At 39.0% G+C, this 23,200-nt stretch overlaps 2 protein-coding genes across 5 annotated transcripts in view; one reads left to right on the forward strand and one right to left on the reverse strand.

Annotated features, from left to right (window-relative positions):
* Nucleotides 1-23,200, reverse strand: part of LOC144065019 (mitochondrial basic amino acids transporter-like) — a 44,007-nt gene that overhangs the window by 1,757 nt on the left and 19,050 nt on the right. For 2 of the 4 annotated variants that reach the window (XM_077587957.1, XM_077587958.1), the window contains 6 exons: nucleotides 22,006-22,099; nucleotides 12,095-13,048; nucleotides 11,908-11,968; nucleotides 10,353-10,496; nucleotides 7,296-7,339; nucleotides 6,996-7,079 (listed from right to left, as the gene is read on the reverse strand). In XM_077587957.1, coding sequence (XP_077444083.1) covers nucleotides 6,996-7,079; nucleotides 7,296-7,339; nucleotides 10,353-10,380 — 156 coding nt within the window. In that variant the 5' untranslated portion in view covers nucleotides 10,381-10,496; nucleotides 11,908-11,968; nucleotides 12,095-13,048; nucleotides 22,006-22,099. Of the gene's footprint in view, nucleotides 1-6,995; nucleotides 7,080-7,295; nucleotides 7,340-10,352; nucleotides 10,695-11,907; nucleotides 12,054-12,094; nucleotides 13,049-22,005; nucleotides 22,100-23,200 lie in introns of those variants that run through there. The other 2 variants (XM_077587959.1, XM_077587956.1) reach the window with 2 other exon arrangements.
* On the forward strand, nucleotides 11,327-13,981 carry slc25a47a (solute carrier family 25 member 47a). The gene is made up of 6 exons (XM_077587960.1): nucleotides 11,327-11,638; nucleotides 11,802-11,845; nucleotides 11,919-11,990; nucleotides 12,112-12,291; nucleotides 12,379-12,634; nucleotides 12,744-13,981. The coding sequence occupies exons 1-6, from the start codon at nucleotides 11,602-11,604 to the stop codon at nucleotides 13,055-13,057; spliced, it is 903 nt and encodes a 300-aa protein (XP_077444086.1). The 5' UTR covers nucleotides 11,327-11,601; the 3' UTR covers nucleotides 13,058-13,981.

The following is a 23,200-nucleotide window of genomic DNA, read 5'->3' on the forward strand; positions in this document are numbered from 1 at the left end:
AGTACATGTACTTATGTGTACATGTACTTATGTGTACATGTACTTATGTGTGCATGTACATGTACTTGTGTGTACATGTACTTATGTGTACATGTACTTATGTGTACATGTACTTATGTGTGCATGTACATGTACTTGTGTGTACATGTACTTATGTGTACATGTACTTATGTGTACATGTACTTATGTGTACATGTACTTATGTGTACATGTACTTATGTGTACATGTACTTATGTGTACATGTACTTATGTGTACATGTACTTATGTGTGCATGTACATGTACTTGTGTGTACATGTACTTGTGTGTACATGTACTTATGTGTGCATGTACATGTACTTGTGTGTACATGTACTTATGTGTACATGTACTTATGTGTACATGTACTTATGTGTACATGTACTTATGTGTACATGTACTTATGTGTACATGTACTTATGTGTACATGTACATGTACTTATGTGTACATGTACTTATGTGTACATGTACTTATGTGTGTGTGTGCATGTACATGTACTTATGTGTACATGTACTTATGTGTACATGTACTTATGTGTGCATGTACATGTACTTGTGTGTACATGTACTTATGTGTACATGTACTTATGTGTACATGTACTTATGTGTACATGTACATGTACTTATGTGTACATGTACATGTACTTATGTGTACATGTACTTATGTGTGTGTGTGCATGTACATGTACTTATGTGTGCGTGTACATGTACTTGTACGTGCACATGTACACATGTGTACATGTACACGTGTACATGTACACGTGTACATGTGCACATGTGCACATGTGTACATGTACACACGTGTACACGTGCACGTGTACACGTGTGTACATGTACACGTGTGTACATGTACACATGTACATGTGCACATGTACACATGTACACATGTACACATGTACACATGTACATGTGTACACATGTACATGTGTACATGTACATGTACACATGTGTACACATGTACATGTACACATGTGTACACATGTACATGTACACATGTGTACATGTGTACGTACACATGTACACATGTACACATGTGTACATGTACACATGTACATGTGCACATGTACACATGTACATGTACACATGTACATGTGCACATGTACATGTACACATGTACATGTGCACATGTACACGTGTACATGTACACATGTACATGTACACATGTGTACATGTGTACACATGTGTACATGTGTACACATGTACATGTACACATGTGTACATGTGTACACATGTGTACACATGTGTACATGTACATGTACATGTACATGTGTACATGTACACATGTGTACACATGTACACATGTGTACACATGTGTACACATGTGTACATGTACACATGTGTACACATGTGTACATGTACACATGTGTACATGTGTACATGTGTACACATGTGTACATGTACACATGTGTACGTGTACATGTGTACATGTATGTATACACATGTGTACATGTACACATGTACACGTACACATGTGCACATGTACACATGTACACATGTGTACATGTGTACATGTACACATGTGTACGTGTACACGTGTACATGTATGTATACACATGTGTACATGTACACATGTACACGTACACATGTGCACATGTGTACATGTGTACATGTACACATGTGTACATGTGCACGTGTACATGTACATGTACACATGTGCACATGTGCATGTACACATGCACACATGTGCACATGTGTACATGTACACATGTACATGTACACATGTACATGTACACATGTACACATGTACATGTGTACATGTACACATGTACATGTGTACATGTACATGTGCACATATGTACATGTACACATGTACACATGTACATGTGTACATGTACATGTACACATGTGTACATGTACATGTGCACATGTACACGTACTTATGTGTACACGTGCACATGTGCACATGTGTACATGTGCACATGTGTACATGTGCACATGTGTACATGTGCACATGTGTACATGTGCACATGTGTACATGTGCACATGTACACATGTGTACATGTGTACATGTACACATGTACACATGTGTACATGTGCACGTGTACATGTACACATGTACACATGTGTACATGTACACATGTACACATGTGTACATGTACACATGTACACGTACACGTGTACACATGTGTACACATGTGTACATGTACACATGTGTACACATGTGTACACATGTGTACACATGTGTACATGTGTACACATGTGTACATGTACATGTGCACATGTACACATGTACACATGTACATGTACACATGTACATGTACATGTGTACACATGTACATGTGTACACATGTACATGTACACATGTACACATGTGTACATGTGTACATGTACACATGTGTACACGTACACATGTACATGTGCACATGTGTACATGTACACATGTGTACGTGTACACGTGTACGTGTACACATGTACATGTACACATGTACACATGTGTACATGTGCACATGTGCATGTGCACATGTGCATGTGCACATGTGCATGTGCACATGTGCATGTGCACATGTGCATGTGCACATGTACACATGTGTACACGTGTACATGTACACATGTACATGTACACATGTACACATGTACATGTACACGTGTACACATGTACGTGTACACATGTGTACACATGTGTACACATGTGTACATGTACACATGTGTACACATGTGTACACATGTGTACACATGTGTACACATGTGTACACATGTGTACACATGTGTACACATGTGTACACATGTGTACACATGTGTACACATGTGTACATGTACACATGTACACATGTACACATGTACACATGTGTACACATGTGTACATGTGTACATGTGTACATGTACACATGTACACATGTGCACATGTGTACACATGTGTACATGTACACGTACATGTACACATGTGTACACATGTGTACATGTGCACATGTGTACATGTACACATGTGTACACATGTGTACATGTGCACGTGTACATGTACACATGTACATGTACATGTGTACATGTGCACATGTGTACACATGTGTACATGTGTACATGTGCACATGTGCACATGTACATGTACACATGTGCACATGTACACGTACACATGTGCACATGTACACATGTGTACATGTACACATGTGCACATGTACACATGTACACATGTGTACACATGTGCACATGTGTACATGTACATGTGTACATGTACATGTGTACATGTACATGTGTACATGTACATGTGTACATGTGTACATGTACACATGTACACGTACATGTACACATGTACATGTACACATGTACATGTACACATGTACACATGTACATGTGTACACATGTACATGTGTACATGTACACATGTACATGTGTACATGTACACATGTACATGTGTACATGTACACATGTACATGTGTACATGTACATGTACATGTGTACATGTACACATGTATACATGTACACATGTACATGTACACATGTGTACACATGTACACATGTACATGTACACATGTGTACACATGTACACATGTGTACATGTACACATGTGTACACATGTACATGTACACATGTGTACATGTGTACACATGTGTACATGTACATGTACACATGTGTACATGTACATGTACACATGTACATGTACACATGTGTACACATGTACACATGTGTACATGTACACATGTGTACACATGTACATGTACACATGTGTACATGTGTACACATGTGTACATGTACATGTACACATGTGTACATGTGTACACATGTGTACATGTACACATGTGTACACATGTACATGTACACATGTACATGTGTACACATGTGTACATGTGTACATGTACATGTACATGTACACATGTACATGTACACGTACATGTACATGTACACATGTACATGTACACATGTACATGTACACATGTACATGTACACATGTACACATGTACATGTACACGTACATGTACATGTACACATGTACATGTACACATGTACATGTACACATGTACATGTACACATGTACACGTACATGTACACATGTACATGTACACATGTACATGTACACATGTACACATGTACATGTGTACACATGTGTACATGTGTACATGTACACATGTACATGTGTACATGTGTACATGTGTACATGTACACATGTGTACATGTGTACATGTACACATGTACATGTATACATGTACACATGTACATGTACACATGTACACATGTACATGTACACATGTACATGTGTACACATGTGTACATGTACATGTGTACACATGTGTACATGTACATGTACACATGTGTACACATGTGTACACATGTGTACATGTACATGTACACATGTGTACACATGTGTACACATGTACATGTACACATGTACATGTGTACACATGTACATGTGTACACATGTACATGTACACATGTACATGTGTACACATGTGTACACATGTGTACACATGTGTACATGTGTACATGTACATGTACATGTACATGTACATGTACACATGTGTACATGTACACATGTGTACATGTGTACATGTACACATGTGTACATGTACACATGTGTACATGTACGTGTACACATGTGTACATGTACATGTACACATGTGTACATGTACACGTGTACATGTACACATGTACACGTACACATGTGTACATGGACACGTACACATGTGTACATGTACACACGTGTACACGTGCACGTGTGCACATGTGTACATGTACACACGTGTACACGTGTGTACATGTACACATGTACATGTGTACATGTACACGTGTACATGTACACATGTACATGTGTACACGTACACGTGTACATGTACACATGTACATGTGTACACGTACACGTGTACATGTACACATGTGTACATGTACACATGTACATGTGTACACGTACACATGTACACACGTACACATGTACACATGTACATGTGCACATGTACACATGTGTACATGTACACATGTGCACATGTGCATGTGTACGTGTACACATGTGCACATGTGCACATGTACACGTACACATGTGCACATGTACACGTACACATGTGCACATGTACACATGTGCACATGTGCACATGTGTACATGTGCACATGTGCACATGTGTACATGTGCACATGTGCACATGTGTACATGTGCACATGTGTACATGTGCACATGTGTACATGTGCACATGTGCACGTGTACACATGTGCACGTGTACACATAAGTACGTGTACACATAAGTACGTGTACACATAAGTACGTGTACACATAAGTACGTGCACATGTACACATGTACACATGTGTCCATGTACACATGTACACGTGTACACGTACACATGTACACATGTACACATGTACACATGTACACGTGTACACATGTGTACACGTGTACATGTGCACATGTGTACACGTGTACATGTGCATGTGTACACATGTACATGTACACATGTGTACACGTGTACACATGTACATGTACACATGTGTACATGTACACGTGTACATGTACACATGTGCACATGTACACATGTACACATGTGTACATGTGTACATGTGCACATGTACATGTGCACATGTGTACATGTGCACATGTACATGTGCACATGTGTACATGTGCACATGTACATGTGTACATGTACACATGTGCACATGTACATGTGCACATGTGTACATGTACACATGTGCACATGTACATGTGCACATGTGTACATGTACACATAAGTACATGTACACGTACACATAAGTACATGTACACATAAGTGCATGTACACATAAGTACATGTACATGTACACATAAGTACATGCACATGTACACATAAGTACGTGCACATGTACACATAAGTACGTGCACATGTACACAAGTACATGTACACATAAGTACATGTACACATACACATAAGTACATGTACACATAAGTACATGTACACATAAGTACATGTACACATAAGTACATGTACACATAAGTACATGTACATGTACACATAAGTACGGGCACATGTGCACATGTACACATGTGTACATGTGCACATGTGTACATGTACATGTGTACATGTACATGTGCACATGTACATGTGCACATGTGTACATGTACATGTGCACATGTGCACATGTGTACATGTACACATGTACACAGGTGTACATGTACACATGTACACATGTGCACATGTACACATGTACACATGTGTACATGTACACATGTGTACATGTACACGTGTACATGTACACATGTGTACATGTACACATAAGTACATGTACACATAAGTACATGTACACATAAGTACATGTACACATAAGTACATGTACACATAAGTACGTGTACACATAAGTACGTGTACACATAAGTACGTGTACACATAAGTACGTGTACACTTAAGTACGTGTACACATAAGTACATGTACACATAAGTACATGTACACATAAGTACATGTACACATAAGTACATGTACACATAAGTACATGTACACATAAGTACATGTACATGTACACATGTACACATGTGCACATGTGCACATGTGCACATGTGTACATGCACATGTGCACATGTACACATGTGCATGTGCACATGTGCACATGTGCACATGTGTACATGTGCACATGTGTACATGTGTACATGTGTACATGTGTACATGTACACATGATAGTCACGAAAGCCAGTGTGAGGATGGATTTACCTGGACCAGACAGAAGAACGTGACAACCTGATATGGACATCAAAAAGACCGCCTGGAAGCAGCATGACAAGACCGCCCAAGATGATTCTACGCGTCAAAGGCTTTAGCGATCTTAGCTCGGCTGAGGGACAGTATTGATATTTTTTGTAACTACACTTTATACTTGTCAAGGGCAAGGTATTATCAGCCGTAATCTTGTTTTGTGCTTTTTCAATAACTCTGAAAACGAATATACTTGGAAGAAATTACAACCTGTGTCTGAGTTATTCTTCATTCCAATTTTACTTCCTATCACAGGGACTGCTGAACACGCTAAGGTTCATTTTAATGAGGATTTTCATCCCGGGTCGTAGTTTGGCCTAGAATAGATGGATAAGTTACGTACCGACTCTTGGCGTATGATGGATTGGAAACAGTGAATGGTGCCACGGTACATCGGCTTATTGACATTCTGGACTTGGAGTCTGACCTGGTGGAACACACATAAAAGAAATGTTGTACACACTTATGACATTATGAGACAGCATGCTACAACTATATGTATTTGCAGTACTTTGCCAATACGAATGAAATGACAGTTACTCTTATTAAAAAGAAACACAGAGCAACCTGTCAAGTTTTTCCTCCATTAAAACTACAAACATTTTTTATCCATAATGGTAAATCTGCTTGAAGGTTTCCCTACCTTCACGGTGTCGAATGGGTGACCAACCAAAACTCCAGCAGCACCTGAAGACAAAGCACAAGGCATTTTTAGGGGGGGAAAAAAAGATTTTTTGGTACAATGTCATTTACTTTTGTCTTTTGAACCTAACTTGCTGGCAAGTAGCTAATTTTAGCATGGTCATAAGCCTTGATGAAAAACAAAATTAAATTTGATTGCCTACAGATTATAGCAAGAGTTGTCATGTAAAAAATCTTAAACATAGGGTTAAATTATTTTTCTTCACTAACAGATACCCAAATGCAACTGTTGAATTTTTCTTTTTTTTTCTTGAGTATTGTTAACACTCACTCCCATTAATGATTAAAGGTGTCCAATTGTCTGGCTGTTTTCATACTTCTGCTGTAAAATAAATCTAAATATAATACATATATACATCTACATTTATATATACAGAAATATATAAACACATACATATATATATATACATGTATACATACACGTATATACATATATACATAGACATACATATATACATAGATATACATATATGCATACATATATATAAATATGTATATATATATGTATATATATATATATGTGTATATATATACATATATACACATATATATACATATATTAACAGATATATACATATATATACATATATACATATATATACATATATACATATATATATACATATATATACATATATACACATATACACATATATACACATATATATACACATATCTATATGTATATACGTATGTACATACATACATATATACATACATATACATATATATATACATATATATAAGCTTAGCAGTAGTAGACGTTAAATTACAACTGATTTTAAAAGCAGAAACAGAACTTTATTTTCATCACTTCTGACCTCATTCGCATTTACTCTTAAAAACAAAACCGCTTTTTCCTGGGCTGCCAGGAAGAATTTTACTTCACCTGATGATGGCCCAAGTCACCCGAGTCTCATGTGACATCATACAAAATATAGCATCACACTCTATTTCCATACACCTTTCAAGGCAAATCAAGGGCATGAATTGAAAAGACGAATCAGGAATAAAATGCCACTTCAAACAAACCCAAATGCAGTTGGCAGGAATACCATCTAAAGAACAGCCTTTAATCTTTGAAGCGTCTATTATGTAAAAGAAGGAGGAAGGTTATGGAGGTTTCCGTCCTTCTGTTATCAACAGAAAGCTAATCTGACCTAAGCACTTGCTGGATCACATGACCATTTGTAAAGAGGAGTCATCAGCTGAGCTCTTGGAAAAGAACATGACCATGTGTGTGACACAAATGCCACTGCCCATTGCTTCCCCAACTACTAGTGTGTCACAATCAAAAGGGCGAACACAAACAAAAACATTAAATAAATAATGACTAAATGGACATCATCTTTTTGATATACAGGGAATTTATACCACATCAATATGTTTTTTTGTTTATTTTCGGGGGGGGCTCTCTCGTCTAGGGCCACTTAACACAGGCGTCAACAGTACATATTTTCAGTCTGTGTTGGGTCATTAACTACTTGACAACAAAAGGTGTCGTCCAATCCTCCCAGTTCAGATGCTACGGGAAATAAACATTTTCCTCCTCAGCATCTCTTGCTTATTTTCATCTAGATATTAATATCATATCACATATCCCTCTTGACCATACTATTGGGCAACATTAAGTTACTGGAAACTAAAAACAACAAATGATAACTTCCTAAGTGACTTTAGTTTGGAGGTGACATTCAAGGCTACAACATCAACATGGGTCACGCAAAGGACAACACGCACATGGTCCAGTCTTGTACTGTAGACAAAGCCTCCTATTGGCCAGCGTAGGGGTGTGTGGCCCCTGTCCTATTATTTGTGTGACGCGCGAACGTGCGCGCGTGTGTCAACTTTAAATACACACCACGAGCTGACAGGCTTAAGTTGTCGTTTCGCTATCACTTGGAGCGGAACGCCACCCAAGGAGGGAGTAACCTTGACCATGTCAATCATTTACCTAAATGACCGCCATCACAGCCTGCACCTTTGATAAGTGTATAGAATTTACAAATAATTAGCCATCATCTGGTGAAGTAAAAAAAGACATTAAACAAACACCAAAGCAGTGTTATGATAATAAAAAATAATCAAAGAGGTGTAAAATGTTTAACAAGAAAAGAATGTGTAACTAAAACAAAGGAAGCCTTTTCAAAGTTCAAGGTTAAAAGAAAAAAAAAAACATTGGACTCTTATGCTTTAAGTGATGTCGCAAGAAAAGAATTATAGTTAAAAGAAAAGATCACAGGTACAACTCTGCCTACTTAAAAAAAAAAATCTTAGCCAACTTCTGTGCAATCATCCCGTAGACCGTAATCCAAAATTTTAACATTCTATAGCAAAGTCCATCACTAGGAAACTGGATCTTGGACTTTCTGGCCATCATCAGGTTAAGGATTCACTATAGTGTATCCTCTATCACCCTTAGCACTGACTGGTGCGCTATTGAAACATCAATAAATTATTCACAAAACACAGAACATTACATTAAATGTAACAATCCATCATTATGATCTAAAAAGCCTATATACTTCTTATATGACAACTGTATTTATATCTAAATATTACAATAGTATTGGTATAGTATTGTCGGGGGGGATCCCTTAAAATTCAGATTATTTCTAACAATTTTCCTGCTTGACTGTACTTTTTTTTTAAATCATTAATTTTCACCAAATCATGACTTTTTTTCTCGTGGCACCGCCCCCTTAACTGTAGTAGTGTAACTATTTCATTTCATCTAACCACTACATGACCTGCACAAGTGCACACAGCGACACCCAAACAATTCCCGATCTTCTGCACTACCCTCATACCTTCCAGTGATAACGAAAAGAGATTTGAATCTATAAAATGTACAAAACTCGAGTGGGCAGATGATTCGGGAGCGGCTTGGATTCACCTGAGCGGTTCGATTGCGAGAATACACCTGAGTCGTAATCTGAACAGAGTTGCATCACTTTGGGTAGAATGATGGGGGCGATTGAAGACCACCCACACTTACCTCCAATGCAGCCAGCCACGAAGTCCATCACAGTTCCACCAGATCGAGTGTTCTTTAACGGCCGTTCACTCTCCAGATGACACTTCCTTCGCAGCACTTCCTCTCACCTGGCCAATCGACGCTGGACGCCCAAGCGCCTCGTGACTAGTCAACGATTGAAATAAACGTTAGCAAACGCTGCCTAATATGCTTGCTTGTCACTTTAGACTGCTAACTTGCAATTGTGTGTTTATATTTTGCTACTACGGTTTCCGGATGACCTATTCGTCCTCCCTGAAGCGCATTAGTCTTGACAGCGTCTCTTGCCCCGTGCTACTCGGTTTCCTTGGACCACTCGGCGATACCGGAAGCAAATTTACGAAGGGAGGGGCTTGTTAGTCTTTCTGACCAATCAGAAGCGAAAAAGGAAGCCAACGCCTGCCCTGGTTCATATTTCTGGGCTATTATTGGCTAACGCGAGGAGCGAGGCCGTAAAGGTTTGATTACGTCAGAGTGAGGTATGTGTTGGTTGCTTTCTAGCCAATCAGACGCGTGGAATGTAGCCAATATACCTGCGTACGTAAAAGTATTGGCATTTTTCACTTCCTATTTAAGGAAGGAGAGGAATGCGTCTAACTGACGTCAAGGAAGAAAGGCGATTTAAATTTGGTGTGATTGTAAAAATATTATTTGTGAAAATGTGATTGTGAAAACATAAAATATTTTTTTGAAATAGTTTGCGCTTTTTAAGAGCATTGTAAAAAGGGAGGGGGTGGAGACTCCATGACCAATCAGGGCCTGGGATTGATACCACCGCCCTCTGTCAGACTGTCCTCGTCTCCAATTGGCCAAGGTCAGTAAGTTGCGAATGTGATCTCAAACATCCAGAGAATAACAACTAACGCTTGTGAAATATCTTTAAAATGAGACACAAACAAATGTTCATGTGAAATGGGCATGTGATTCTTTATACAAATTTCCTTTTTAAGGCTAGATGTACCAAACTGAGTCGCAATCACAGGCGGCCATCTTGCGACAGAAACCTTCTTTACTGGGCACCAGTGCAGTGAACGCAAGGTATACAAAATTTAGCATCAACTATGACATTTAGCGATAATCCCCGAAGTAAAATGGCCGACTAATGACAACGCCTGCCTACATTGGCATTAAGCATCTAGGCTTTTATATATGTAACTTCTATGTTCTCCCCGTACCCTTCGCCTCGTGATGTCACGTAACAATCGCCCACCTCTGTTTAGACGGTGACAGGATGCATATCGCCGATTTCGTGTCCGGATCTTTGGCAGGTAACAGCTGACCCCTACAGTGGTTGCCTATCATGTTAATATTATTATTATTGGTCGCTTTTAAATCCCACATTTGGGAGTTCTAGTACCCATTTTTCGTCTCCTCTTGTACTCCAACCAGTAATATAGTACATTGTGTCTTTGTTTTTATTTTGTTGTACAGGGGCATGTGGCCTGGCAGTGGGGTACCCCCTGGACACTGTCAAGGTACACTATTGTTTATCATAATAATATTATTTAAATGCATAGATCAGTGCTCATTTACATACCTTTTGTACAGGTCCGAATCCAAACCCAAAGACAGTTCACTGGAATATGGCATTGCATCGCCTCAACATTTTCCAATGAAGGGGTGAGGGAGGAAAAAAAGGCACATGGCCATTAAATAACATCTACCTACACAAAAAGAGAATGAGAATGAGAAGGTTTTGGGATTAATAATTATGCAATATTCACTTCTGTAATGTCTTCAGGTGCACGGCTTTTTCAAAGGCATGTTGCTGCCAATGGGAACAATGTCCGTCACATCTTCAGTGGCATTTGGGACCTACAGAAATTGTCTTCACTGTCTGAAGCAAGTGCGAGGAACATCCTACGGCCCCAGCACCAAGCCGGAAATTTTCCTGTCGGGAATGGCAGGCGGTATTATGCAGGTAGGGGTGCTAAAGGAAACGTACTTGTCACTCGCAATAGCAATAACACTATCACAATCTGACAAATATTCCCTCCTCTTATTCAAGATGTTGTTCATAGCACCCGGGGACATTGTTAAAGTGCGCCTTCAGTGTCAGACGGAATCGATGCGGCGAGGGACCAAGCCCAAGTACCGCGGGCCGGTCCACTGTCTCCTGAGCATCCTCAAGAATGAGGGCTTACGGGGGCTGTACCGGGGGGCTATGCCGCTGGCGTTGAGGGACGGCCCTGGGTTCGCCATCTATTTTTTGACCTACAACACCATTTGTGAAAGGCTGACAGGGAGCGGTAAAGTGAAACCAGGTAAAGGACGGTTTATGTTCATTATTACACTAATTGTTGAAATTGGTCTTCAAATGCTGTCTTTTTTTTAATGACCCACTTGTAAAGCTGACAATTTATATTCTTCCAGCCTGGAGCGGTGTGATGTTGGCTGGAGGCTTTGCGGGTATGTTGGCGTGGTCTTTTAGTACCCCGATGGACGTCATCAAGGCCCGCATGCAGATGGACGGTGTCCTGGGGACGCGGCGTTACAAAGGGCTGGTACACTGCATCGTCGAGACGACGCGCACCGAGGGCTTGGTTGTCTTCTTCCGCAGCATGGGCATCAACTGCCTCCGCGCCTTCCCGGTCAACATGGTGGTGTTTCTCACCTACGAGCTTCTCACTGGCCTCTTGCAGGCCACGCCAGACCATGCCGATCCCCCTCGAGTGGGCCTGGAGTAAGAGCACACATCATGTTCACTCATTTTTTTTGCAGTAATAGTTGTAAGTCAGTAAATTGTTTATCACTGGTTTATGACTAGAGGACGTCCAATCCGTTTGAAGAGATAAGCTATACCTCATGTATCAATATACGCTGAAATGTTATACCTTTTATAGTGGAAAACATAAACTACAATCTGTCCCTCTTTAAAAAAAAAGACAGTAGCTGCACTCAAACAAACAAAAATATACAGTGCAGGAAGATCAGATTAATGAAAAAATACCATATCATTGCAATTTTGAATAAGCTATCAAGTAGGGTGTTGCAATCTGTTTTAATCTGCTCCTAGTGTGTGCAGTCATTTAAAGTCTACACATGAATTCAAACTATGCAAGTAAAATAGTATGGTTGCACTCATTTGATTCCAATTTTCCACTTGAAAAGAAAAGGAAAATGTTGCAAGATGAGAACCTTGCAATGGAAAACACTTGAAATCTCCCCAAAACGGAAAAATATGCTATAGTTTGATGAAACCTGGTCTATAAGTTGTTGATGTATAATAAGGCATTGTATTTTTAAAGTTAAACTAAAGTCACGGAAGCTCAGGTATTATTTATGGATTTTCAAGGTGACGATATAACCACAAATGACCTCTAGGTGGCGCGCTTGGCCAGCCAGTTGTGGCTGAAGGCCAGTAAGAATTTATAGTACAGGAGGGGGGGGGGACAGCAACAGCGCACAACCATGCATATTATTCCTATTGTTATTATTATTATTTTTTATCATCTGTGCTTTTAATAGGATTTTTTTGAATGGTTGTGCATTTTTAATTGTGGGCTGTTACCCAGTATTTATGTTTTTGGTTTCATCATGACTGGATTTATTCATAATTGATGTCGATTCATGTGCCTTGAATACAAAGTACAATAAACACTTTAAGTTTAGATTTTTGTATTCATTGAGTCTTTCTTTGATTTGCTAAGTTTGAAAGTCTTGAAATTGAAGGGGGAATTCACAACTCTATTAAAGCAAGTAATCCATATATTCTTGTCATTTTCCTACTGCAAAAGAGAGTGCTGTTTTTAAATAATACATATTGTATACATTGCTGAATCCTGGCACATTTAACGCATGAATGGGCGGTTGCGGAACATTACTCAAAGTACTATAGTAGTTGCTATATCACACAAATTGGGAGCATGCATATAGTGTACAAATTCCTAATATGGTTAACTGTTGGCTGCCAAAAGTGACGTCAGCCGTATATGGTCATATAAAAAGTTTACATAGCATATGCACAGAATAAAGTCTTTGTGAAACCTCTTAAAAACATGTTTATCCATTTCTGAAGACTTCACACATCAACTATGTTAATGTTATGCTCTTAACACATCAATTTGGAATCGGTTGCTACGACAAAACCATGTAAAAAATCCTTAATGATCCCCTTTGTTAACCTCTCGGGTGAGTGAGTAGATTTTACAGTTTTTTTCTTCAAATATTGGAAAACACTGCGTTCGCCAAACTCCAAATTGGAGCAGGTGTTTATTTGAATAGGGGTTTTATTGGGAAATGGAGGAATGCTTGCGTAACGAAACAGACAAAGCAGAATGTTATGGATCACACACTATGTCATTATTATATTATACTATATTATTCCACAAAAATTCATCTAACTTCCATACAAGGATTTCACTTTCAATTACGATGGGACGTTAACTGGTACCACTGAGGGAAAAACTGGGGTCAGATGGGGATGCATGCTGTCTCCAAAAGTCTTTCTAATTGTCATCAAATGGATAATTAGAAAAGCAAGCATAACCAGCGCATTATGAATTAATTGGACCTCGCTTTTGCCTCTTGTTGCATCAACACCAACACGCAAAATTAGAACCAACACGTCTCTGAAAAACAAGCAGCAAGCCAACTTCCAGTGAGGGAACTTTTGAAGAAACGATAAAGAGAAGGTAAAAAAAACAGCATGTAAGGTCAGAGTCGCAAAATCAATGAGAAGAACATTTCTGCTGTGGTTTGAAAAAGTTTTGTCCCGAAAATTGCAGGGGAAACCTGCACTTTTTTTAGCTGTAGAATTGCCATTTATTATCACATACGGTAGTAAAAGATTTAACAAAAATTAGCAATCCAGTCAAACCACATGTTAATTTTAAATTGCCACATGTTGTAAACCAGTGGGATGCGGTCTATTAATGAAATGTATCATATTTGATACATGCATTTTGAGCAATGTATCATTTTAAATATGACACATTTATGGCAAATTATTTGCAATGTTGTTATAAACCATTACACAACTTTAATGTGCTTTAATCTCCTTTAGTCGTTTAGGTTTTAAAGGGGTAAAGATGATTTTACGCCATTCACCTTGACTTTCAGTGACTATTTATCCAGAAGACTATTTAACATGATGCCACAAATCTAGCACCATTCACACCCTAATAAAATCTCATAACAATGAAAATGATTAAACAAGATGGATGCGACTTTAACAGCAAAGATCCTAATCATTCACAGCAAGACTGTGACATCACGTTTTCACATTAAATCCGTGCAGAGGACGCCTGCTGTAGGCTTGGATATTAAAAAAATAAAAATAAAAAAAGAGTTTCCATAAAATTGTGATGATAATGATCTCCGAACAAGTTCCCCACATTGTTATACAGTCTGAACATCGTCACGACTTGACAAACTCTCACTTGGGGGGTCTCCTTTTTCACGCCGTTTTCCATCTGGGCTATTTTTGGAGGTCTGCGTTTTAACGGCGGTGACGTGTGCTGCTGGGTAAAAATTGCAGCATTTCTGGCGGCCCTGGGCCCCACCAGAAATCTCACATGGCATCAATCAGCAAGGGGAATTGTGGGGAGGGGGGGCTTTATAGGTAGTGAAGGATGACAAGTTACAAAGGGTGCAATTAAGCAGGCAGTGAGGCAATTAATAGGCAGAGGCCCTAAAAATAACATTTCCCAGAGATTTAACATAATTCTCCATTCATTTATTCACACTGACCAGTGCTCCCATTCTGGTGACAGTTCACTTTCCAGGGAGGAAAAAAACAACAACTACAAACGTATTATTGTATTCTTTCTTTACATACTTTAGGAATTAGCCTAAAGAAGAAGAAAAAACTACTAAACTGACTCCAACCTGGCACTGTGGAAGTGTCCTTGTGCAAGACACTCCAATATATATATTTATATATAACGCAAAGGGTCACATTGCTGTTGCAGCAGAGTGCTAGATTTAAGAGCGACTGTCACAGATGGTAATTTGTTCACAATTGGCCAGTTCCGTCTAGTTCAGCTGTGTTGCTTAGAGTGCGGCTTGATAAAGAAACCTCCATGTCAAGCACCCTCCTTGCAGTGGAATTGAAGAAGAAATTCCAAGCCTTGACAAACAGCAAAGAACAGTTCCCAGCCATAGGGAGCATTATTATTTTTAATGAGATTTTTTGAACCGACTGCCACTTCAAACTTGGACTCGAATCTGACTTGGACAAGAACATCAAACTATCCAGTTAAGAAACTGACACTGTAACAATAGAAGAGCAGAAAACCCACTAAAAACGATAGTCTGAACGTGGAATGATTCAAGACAGACATGGTATACAACAACCACTCTTTGTATGGGAAGGAAAGATAATACTTTGAGGGACTCCACCCAATTGTGGGGGTTAAAAATCATCACCAGATACCTCTGAGAGATCCCGGCAGGAGATCAACATCAAGCAGGATTGAGAAAGGAAAGCAAATGCTGATACCACATTTTGCATGAAGGACTTTAATGAGTATTGGAAAGAGCAGCCAAGCCAGCTAGGCATGAGTTTGACAGGCAACATGTGAAAACATTACACCACGTAAGGTTTCTGGTGCCTATGGAGCATCAGATAGGGTGTTCATCATGCAATACGCTTATATATTTTGCATGTAGAAAAAGAAAGGGCAACCACACATTTCAAAGGAAACCATGTGTATGACTGGAATGTGGATGCCGATGGCCTTGAAAATTGGACTTGACGTAAAACTGATCATTTGACTGAGAGGACTCGATGTTCTCGACTTTTGAAAATCTGGCCAACCGGTTTTGCTCTCCTACAATTACCAGGATTCCTTCACTAGTGACTGCAATATTCATTTATGGTAAACAAATGTGCCCTAAATGACCCAAAATATGATGTTCATATATGTTATGTGAATGCCAGGTCTTAATTATCATTACATGGCCCCCAATTAGTGGACTCTAAAGTTGATTTATGTTAAATTTCATTCTATTTGACACATTGCCCTCCATAAACAATGATGGCCATCTAATTACTAATTTAATATGAGAGGACCTGCTGTAAATGCCATCAAGACATCTTATTTTTTTATGATAGGAGGTCAAAATCTGATTTGGAGATCGCTGTCTTATTCAAAATAGATTGGATGTCAAATGCCCTCAATGGCAGCCAATGAGTGTCCTATAAAGGATCACCAACCCCCATACAAATCATGTACTTGCTTCTTAATAAGACAACTAAACCACTATGTTATAGAACAGAGAATAAAGTAATGTAAGGGAAAACTGATTTTATAAAGTCAGTGGGTTGTTTGGTTACATTGGTGTTAATTTCCTGGCATGGTTTATTTAAATCGAGTGTCAACTAAACCCATCAATCGGAGTAGAACTGGATTGCGCTGAACTTTCCTGGAAGCCTTGAACGTTGACTCTCCATTAACTGCGTCCTACTTATATATGCGTTTCTTCGTGGTCTCATTTAAACACCAGCTGATTATAAAGGAAGAAAAAAAACATTTGAACAAAAGTCGTGTTGTTGTTTGGGCTCAAATTAAGACATCTTAAATGGACGTGTGACATTAGTCCGGTTCGCTGCTCTATGTCTTGAGTTATGCAAACAGGGTAAGCAGCGATTATGGGGACTGTGTACATTGTGTATGTCTCCATGCTAGATTAACGACTTACCTTCAACATGGAGAGGATTAGCTGCCCCTGGATCATGTCCTTTAACCTATGCTGCTTGCACAGCAATGTGTACGCCGCAAGATGTGTGTTGGTAGAATGCAGTACACGAAAGACATGGAAAATCTATGTGCTGTGGAGTATCTAAAAAGTAAAGTAGTGCCTTGACATAACGGTTTCATTTGTTCTTAAACATCCTTGTAGCTCAAGTCGCTTGTATCTCATATCATAGTTCCCTATTTAAATAAATGGAACCATCCAATCCAATACGTTCACTTAACATTTTTTTTAATGTGGACAGTAGCCCACTACAATACTGAGATATACATAGAGTAATGACATGATTCATTAATCATTAAATGGCCTTTTGTAGGGTTGTATAAACTGGCTGCCCTATAAATGGACATCTGCACAGTCTAGGCATCACTGATCCTCACAGAGGATAAAGAATATACTACTAACTCCTACTATATTGAATAAAGAAACTCAAATCCTTTCCTGCACTGCTTATTTTGAACCATCAGTTTTGGAAAGTACATATCCCCCGTTATGTGTAGCACTATTCATTCATCTACCATGCCGTTTATCCTCGCGTGGGTCACTAGGATACTTGAGTCTATCCCAGCTAACTATGGGCAGTAGGCGGGGCACACTCTGAATTGGCGTTTGTCAGTATTACTTTTATGCTTCATTTGACAGGAACTACAAATGCTAGTGGCATTTTAAACTAGAATTATTTTTTTCCCCAAAAACTGCGCACCATTTTTCCAAGCAAGTATTGTAAAAGGAATCACGTAGACTGGCCTTGAGTTTATCCGTATCATGCGCGAGGTCTCTGACATCTAAAAAAAAATCAGTTAAGATGCTGTTGGTATGCGTGGAGCTTTTTTGTTGTTGTTGTTGTTGTGCTCAGAAGAACATTGGGCCTTACTTACAAAAGAAGCCTTGTGCGCGCAACCTTTTGTTTTCCTGTCAGCGTTGCTTCAAGCTGAATTTATGCCGACCTCCCCTTGACATCAAAATAATAGTGGAATCCCAATTAATTGCATAACCTATCAGATCATCTAGCTGTGTTTTCATCCTTACCGCGATGCTTAATTACGGAAGTTGCATTATGAGGGCCATCATTCCCATGGACGGTGGTGGATAAGGTCCATATGTGTCATGGCCATATTTGTTCAACAACACCAGCCTACCTCATAATTGAGAGGGGGGGGCAACTTTTTTTGGCCACAACAAACAAACAGTGTAGTTCTCATGGATTGTGAGCCATTGAATTTGACATATGGGAAATGCGGTGGTAGTTGGCCAGAATAATGGCCAACATTCCTTCACAGAGCGATTTGACGACTAAATGATGGGTCTTGTTAGGTGTCTTCGCCGCTGGGAATGAATAGTTTGTCGGTATCTTAAAGGTTCTTGCTTTAAAACTTCAAGGTGCTTTGCAAAATTGGAACAATCGGCTTTATAACTGCAAGGCAGACGTGATAACCAACAGGCCGTTAAACTTCCCTCATTCAGTTTAGATGACATCATCAGCACCGTCACGCTTTTCGGCTGCTGTAAATAAAACCACTAGGAAAATAGTCTAAAATTATATAAAGATGTCGACGTGGTATCGGTAACATATCTTGAAAAAATTCGATCGGAAGTCACAAATATTTAGTATCGGATTTGACCACAGGATTAGATTTGATGCGGTAATAACGTGTTTTCAGCACCATGGCGCTTTTTGGCTGCTGTAATTCAACCCACTGGCTAAATATCCCCTGTGTAAAACTACTTCTCGTTCAACCTTAAAAAAAATGGAATCAGATGTAAAGAATATCTGATTTGGGATATCTGTAATTTAAAGAAAATACATCTTTTTTTGAAATAATGGATTAAGTACGATATGTGTGTCAATTTGCCAATTTTGGCACTATAACTGTAAAGTTCACACCAGGACTTGGAGCTGCCCTACCCGCTCCGCTTTCTAGTTATCGTAGCAAAAAGTAAACAGGTCACCCAAGCGGGCGTTCCAGCTCGTACAAAAGACTGAACACAGCAGGCTGGCATCACATAACCAGTGCCAGTATTCTTTGGATATTAGCAAACATTCGTAAACGCTTCAAATGAAAAAGCTGCCCTACTTAAAGTCTTTTGTGGCAGAAGCGGCCCAACTGTCGCCTACGGTTGGGATAAAGCATCTCCCCGCTGATGCCTTTGTAGGGTCATGAGAACAAACGCAGGGGCCTTAATTAAGCCTAATTGTCACATCCATCAGGAGAGCTGGCACGACCCAACACCAAATAGCAGCGCTCAATGACTTTGACCAAATTTGTTTGTTTGGGCTTCTTCGCATGACGCTTCTATCCCCACTGACCTGTTATAACACTAAGAGCTATCGCCCAATGGGGTGGGGTTTCCAGACATTTTGACAAACCCTTCTGAATATCTTCCCTCGGTGGAAAAAACGTCTTAATAGAAAAGACGGAAGGAAGTAGTCCGTTACGAACACCAACTTTAGATTTTTTCCCCAACCCTACACCATTTGCTGATCCAATGCTATTTCATGTAAATTGTTAATACATGCATGGATGGATTCTCTATGTTCCATGTATATACTCAATCATTGCCTCATGAAATAATGCAACACCCAGCCTTGAATAATTCAACACAACCTACATACATGTATAACATCCACTCGCAAAGCACTTGCCATCGGTGCACATGCAAATGCATCCATTAAAAATGGATCAATCCTATATTCCTTGACTTCATCAATCCAAAACTTCACATTATCACAAATTCACCCAAACATGCATCCACTCTCACTTTGTTATTCAAACTTCATGACATCTAAACTCTTGACTAGGGACAAAAAGTATGCAGTATATAGACGCAACCATTCCAATGGACTGATTAATATTTATCTATTGTCATGGTTGGACATCTGGACTTTTGCCATGGAGAGAACAAGTAAATTGGCATAACCAAATCAAGCTTGAACTGAAAGCAGTACTCATCACACTTGCAATTTACTGTAAATATTTGACACTTTGGGTACCTTTATACTGGAACAGGGCCATATACTCATTACACTCACCTTTCCCTATCGCATCCTTGTCCGACCTATCTTCCCTCCTCATATCTTTCAGTGGCTAGACCCCCCCCATATGTTTTCTTCTCATAGATACAGTTGGATCGCAATACCACCGCTACGCACAATAGGTAACATGTGCATTAAATGTGGGACTTTTCTTGTTATTCTTAATATCTGTCCCCTCAAAACCATTTCCTGTCCGCTGCTTTCTTCTAATAAACCTAACAATAAAAAGAACCACAAGGGAGTACATCAAATTCCCACGTTGCTGTAAAGTCCGTAAAGACACCCAGATTCCCGTTCTCTATGTGTAAGCAGCTGAAAAGGACAGGCTTGAAAAAAATAAATAAGTGGAAAATCTCCATACTATAGCAATCAGTTTCTTTTCGGATTAGTCCACTTGCGTCTCATTAAACACTCGAGCAAGAACGAGCCCAAAGTGGGATCAGGAAGTGCAAAGACACTATGTTTTGCTGTGCAAGGGATAATGTAAAAGCATTTTTAAAAATGCTGAAAATCAGCTTTTTGTTCATCCAACTGACCAAAAGCTACTTTCCAATATAGTTTGCGCTGATAACAAAACACAACTAAAGCTTAAAGATGGTAAAGAGCAAAAAGCATTGTTATGCCTGTAATTAGAATAGGTTTAGATCGATAATAATCCAAGACGAGCCGATTATCTTGATTATTCATCCGTAAGCAGTACCAGCAAAGAAACATACCTTATACGTAGGTCATTGCTTGTGATGTAAATATTTCAACATATAGAGCATTAAGTATTAGCGGGTAAAGTAACTCAGTACCATAAGGATTATTTAGTATTATGTTAATACAGCTCAATATAGAGCAAGTGTTATGGTAAAGCGTTATATATGAGATGAGTCACAATTCAGGGATTATCTAATTTACCTTGCTTTTTCTGCATGTGCTGCCACAATGCAACAGGATGGCGTGGCAGCTGGTGGTACACGAGGCGGCCATTTGCAGTTTTGGAATTTGTAGACTGAAAGAAATTAAAGGGAATCACATGAATGCTGTGTCCTAAACACTGGAAAATTATCCCGAATGTGCTAGAAAAAGCATTACTTTTAATGTAGTAGCTTGGTTGAAATTGGCAACGAATGTGATTAGAACATTATTAACCTCTAGTGAGGATAAGTGGAACGGAAAATGGAAGAATGGACATGATTAATACTACAAATCTTTGCTGAGTGTACAACATAGCAAAGCCAGAAAAGCATTATACTTGGGAAATGTCTGTTCCTCTCCGTTATCTTTATTGTAACGCTGACAAATATGCATTCTACTGTATGTACAAATCAGTGAGATAACCACAGAAGGCTACTTGGCGTTCAGTCACTTAGCAACTAGTTCCATATATGAGCACGCTTTGAACAAGTGCAACACGTGAGAATTTTTATATGTCCTCAATTAATTCAGATTTGTCACGTGACAGGGATCAGTCAAATATATTTTAGTCGCGTGTAAGGTTATATCCAATTAAAAACATCTTAAAAATCACAGTATAGCGGATGTTTGGTTGGTAAACCGCGTCTGTTTGTACTTTTATATCAAATTTGAATCATACACATGAAACATTAAGACTCATTTTGCAATTGTTGCCATGATTTTTTTTTCTTGGGAAAACAAACTAGTAGTATAAGCAGACAAGTATTTATTTCACTTTTGGAAAAATAAGTCACACTTTTCATATTGCATTTCATAAAAAGACAAAAAAAATAATGTGGCAGTTGAACTAGTATTGATGATTAGACTTACCTCAAGGGAAAGAAAATATGTATTTGATCTATAATGTTTGGTTGTTTTTTATATAACATGGAGGAAAAAAACAATTAATTTCCTTTTTATGGACAAAATGACAAACCACTGATTGAAATGACTCTTTCCCAAAAAAGATGATAAATATTTGCGTCTTCACGATCCAAAAAACAAACTATCTATACTGCACTTGCCTAAAATTCCAACTCATTCATCGTTTAATTCACTCTGGGGTCACATTAGGCAAATTGGTCACCCCCTACATTGACAATGTCCTGGCCTCAAACAGGGACATTAATGGCGAGGTCATGTCCTCAAGCGTTGG

The sequence above is a fragment of the Stigmatopora argus genome, chromosome 19 (assembly GCF_051989625.1).
Source record: "Stigmatopora argus isolate UIUO_Sarg chromosome 19, RoL_Sarg_1.0, whole genome shotgun sequence".
Lineage (NCBI taxonomy): Eukaryota > Metazoa > Chordata > Actinopteri > Syngnathiformes > Syngnathidae > Stigmatopora > Stigmatopora argus.

Coding starts and splice junctions, on each gene's coding strand:
- slc25a47a (XM_077587960.1), top strand. CDS start 11,602: ATGCATATCGCCGATTTCGTGTCCGGATCTTTGGCAG. Junction 11,846..11,918: donor ACCCCCTGGACACTGTCAAG/GTACACTATTGT, acceptor CCTTTTGTACAG/GTCCGAATCCAAACCCAAAG. Junction 12,635..12,743: donor GAGCGGTAAAGTGAAACCAG/GTAAAGGACGGT, acceptor ATATTCTTCCAG/CCTGGAGCGGTGTGATGTTG.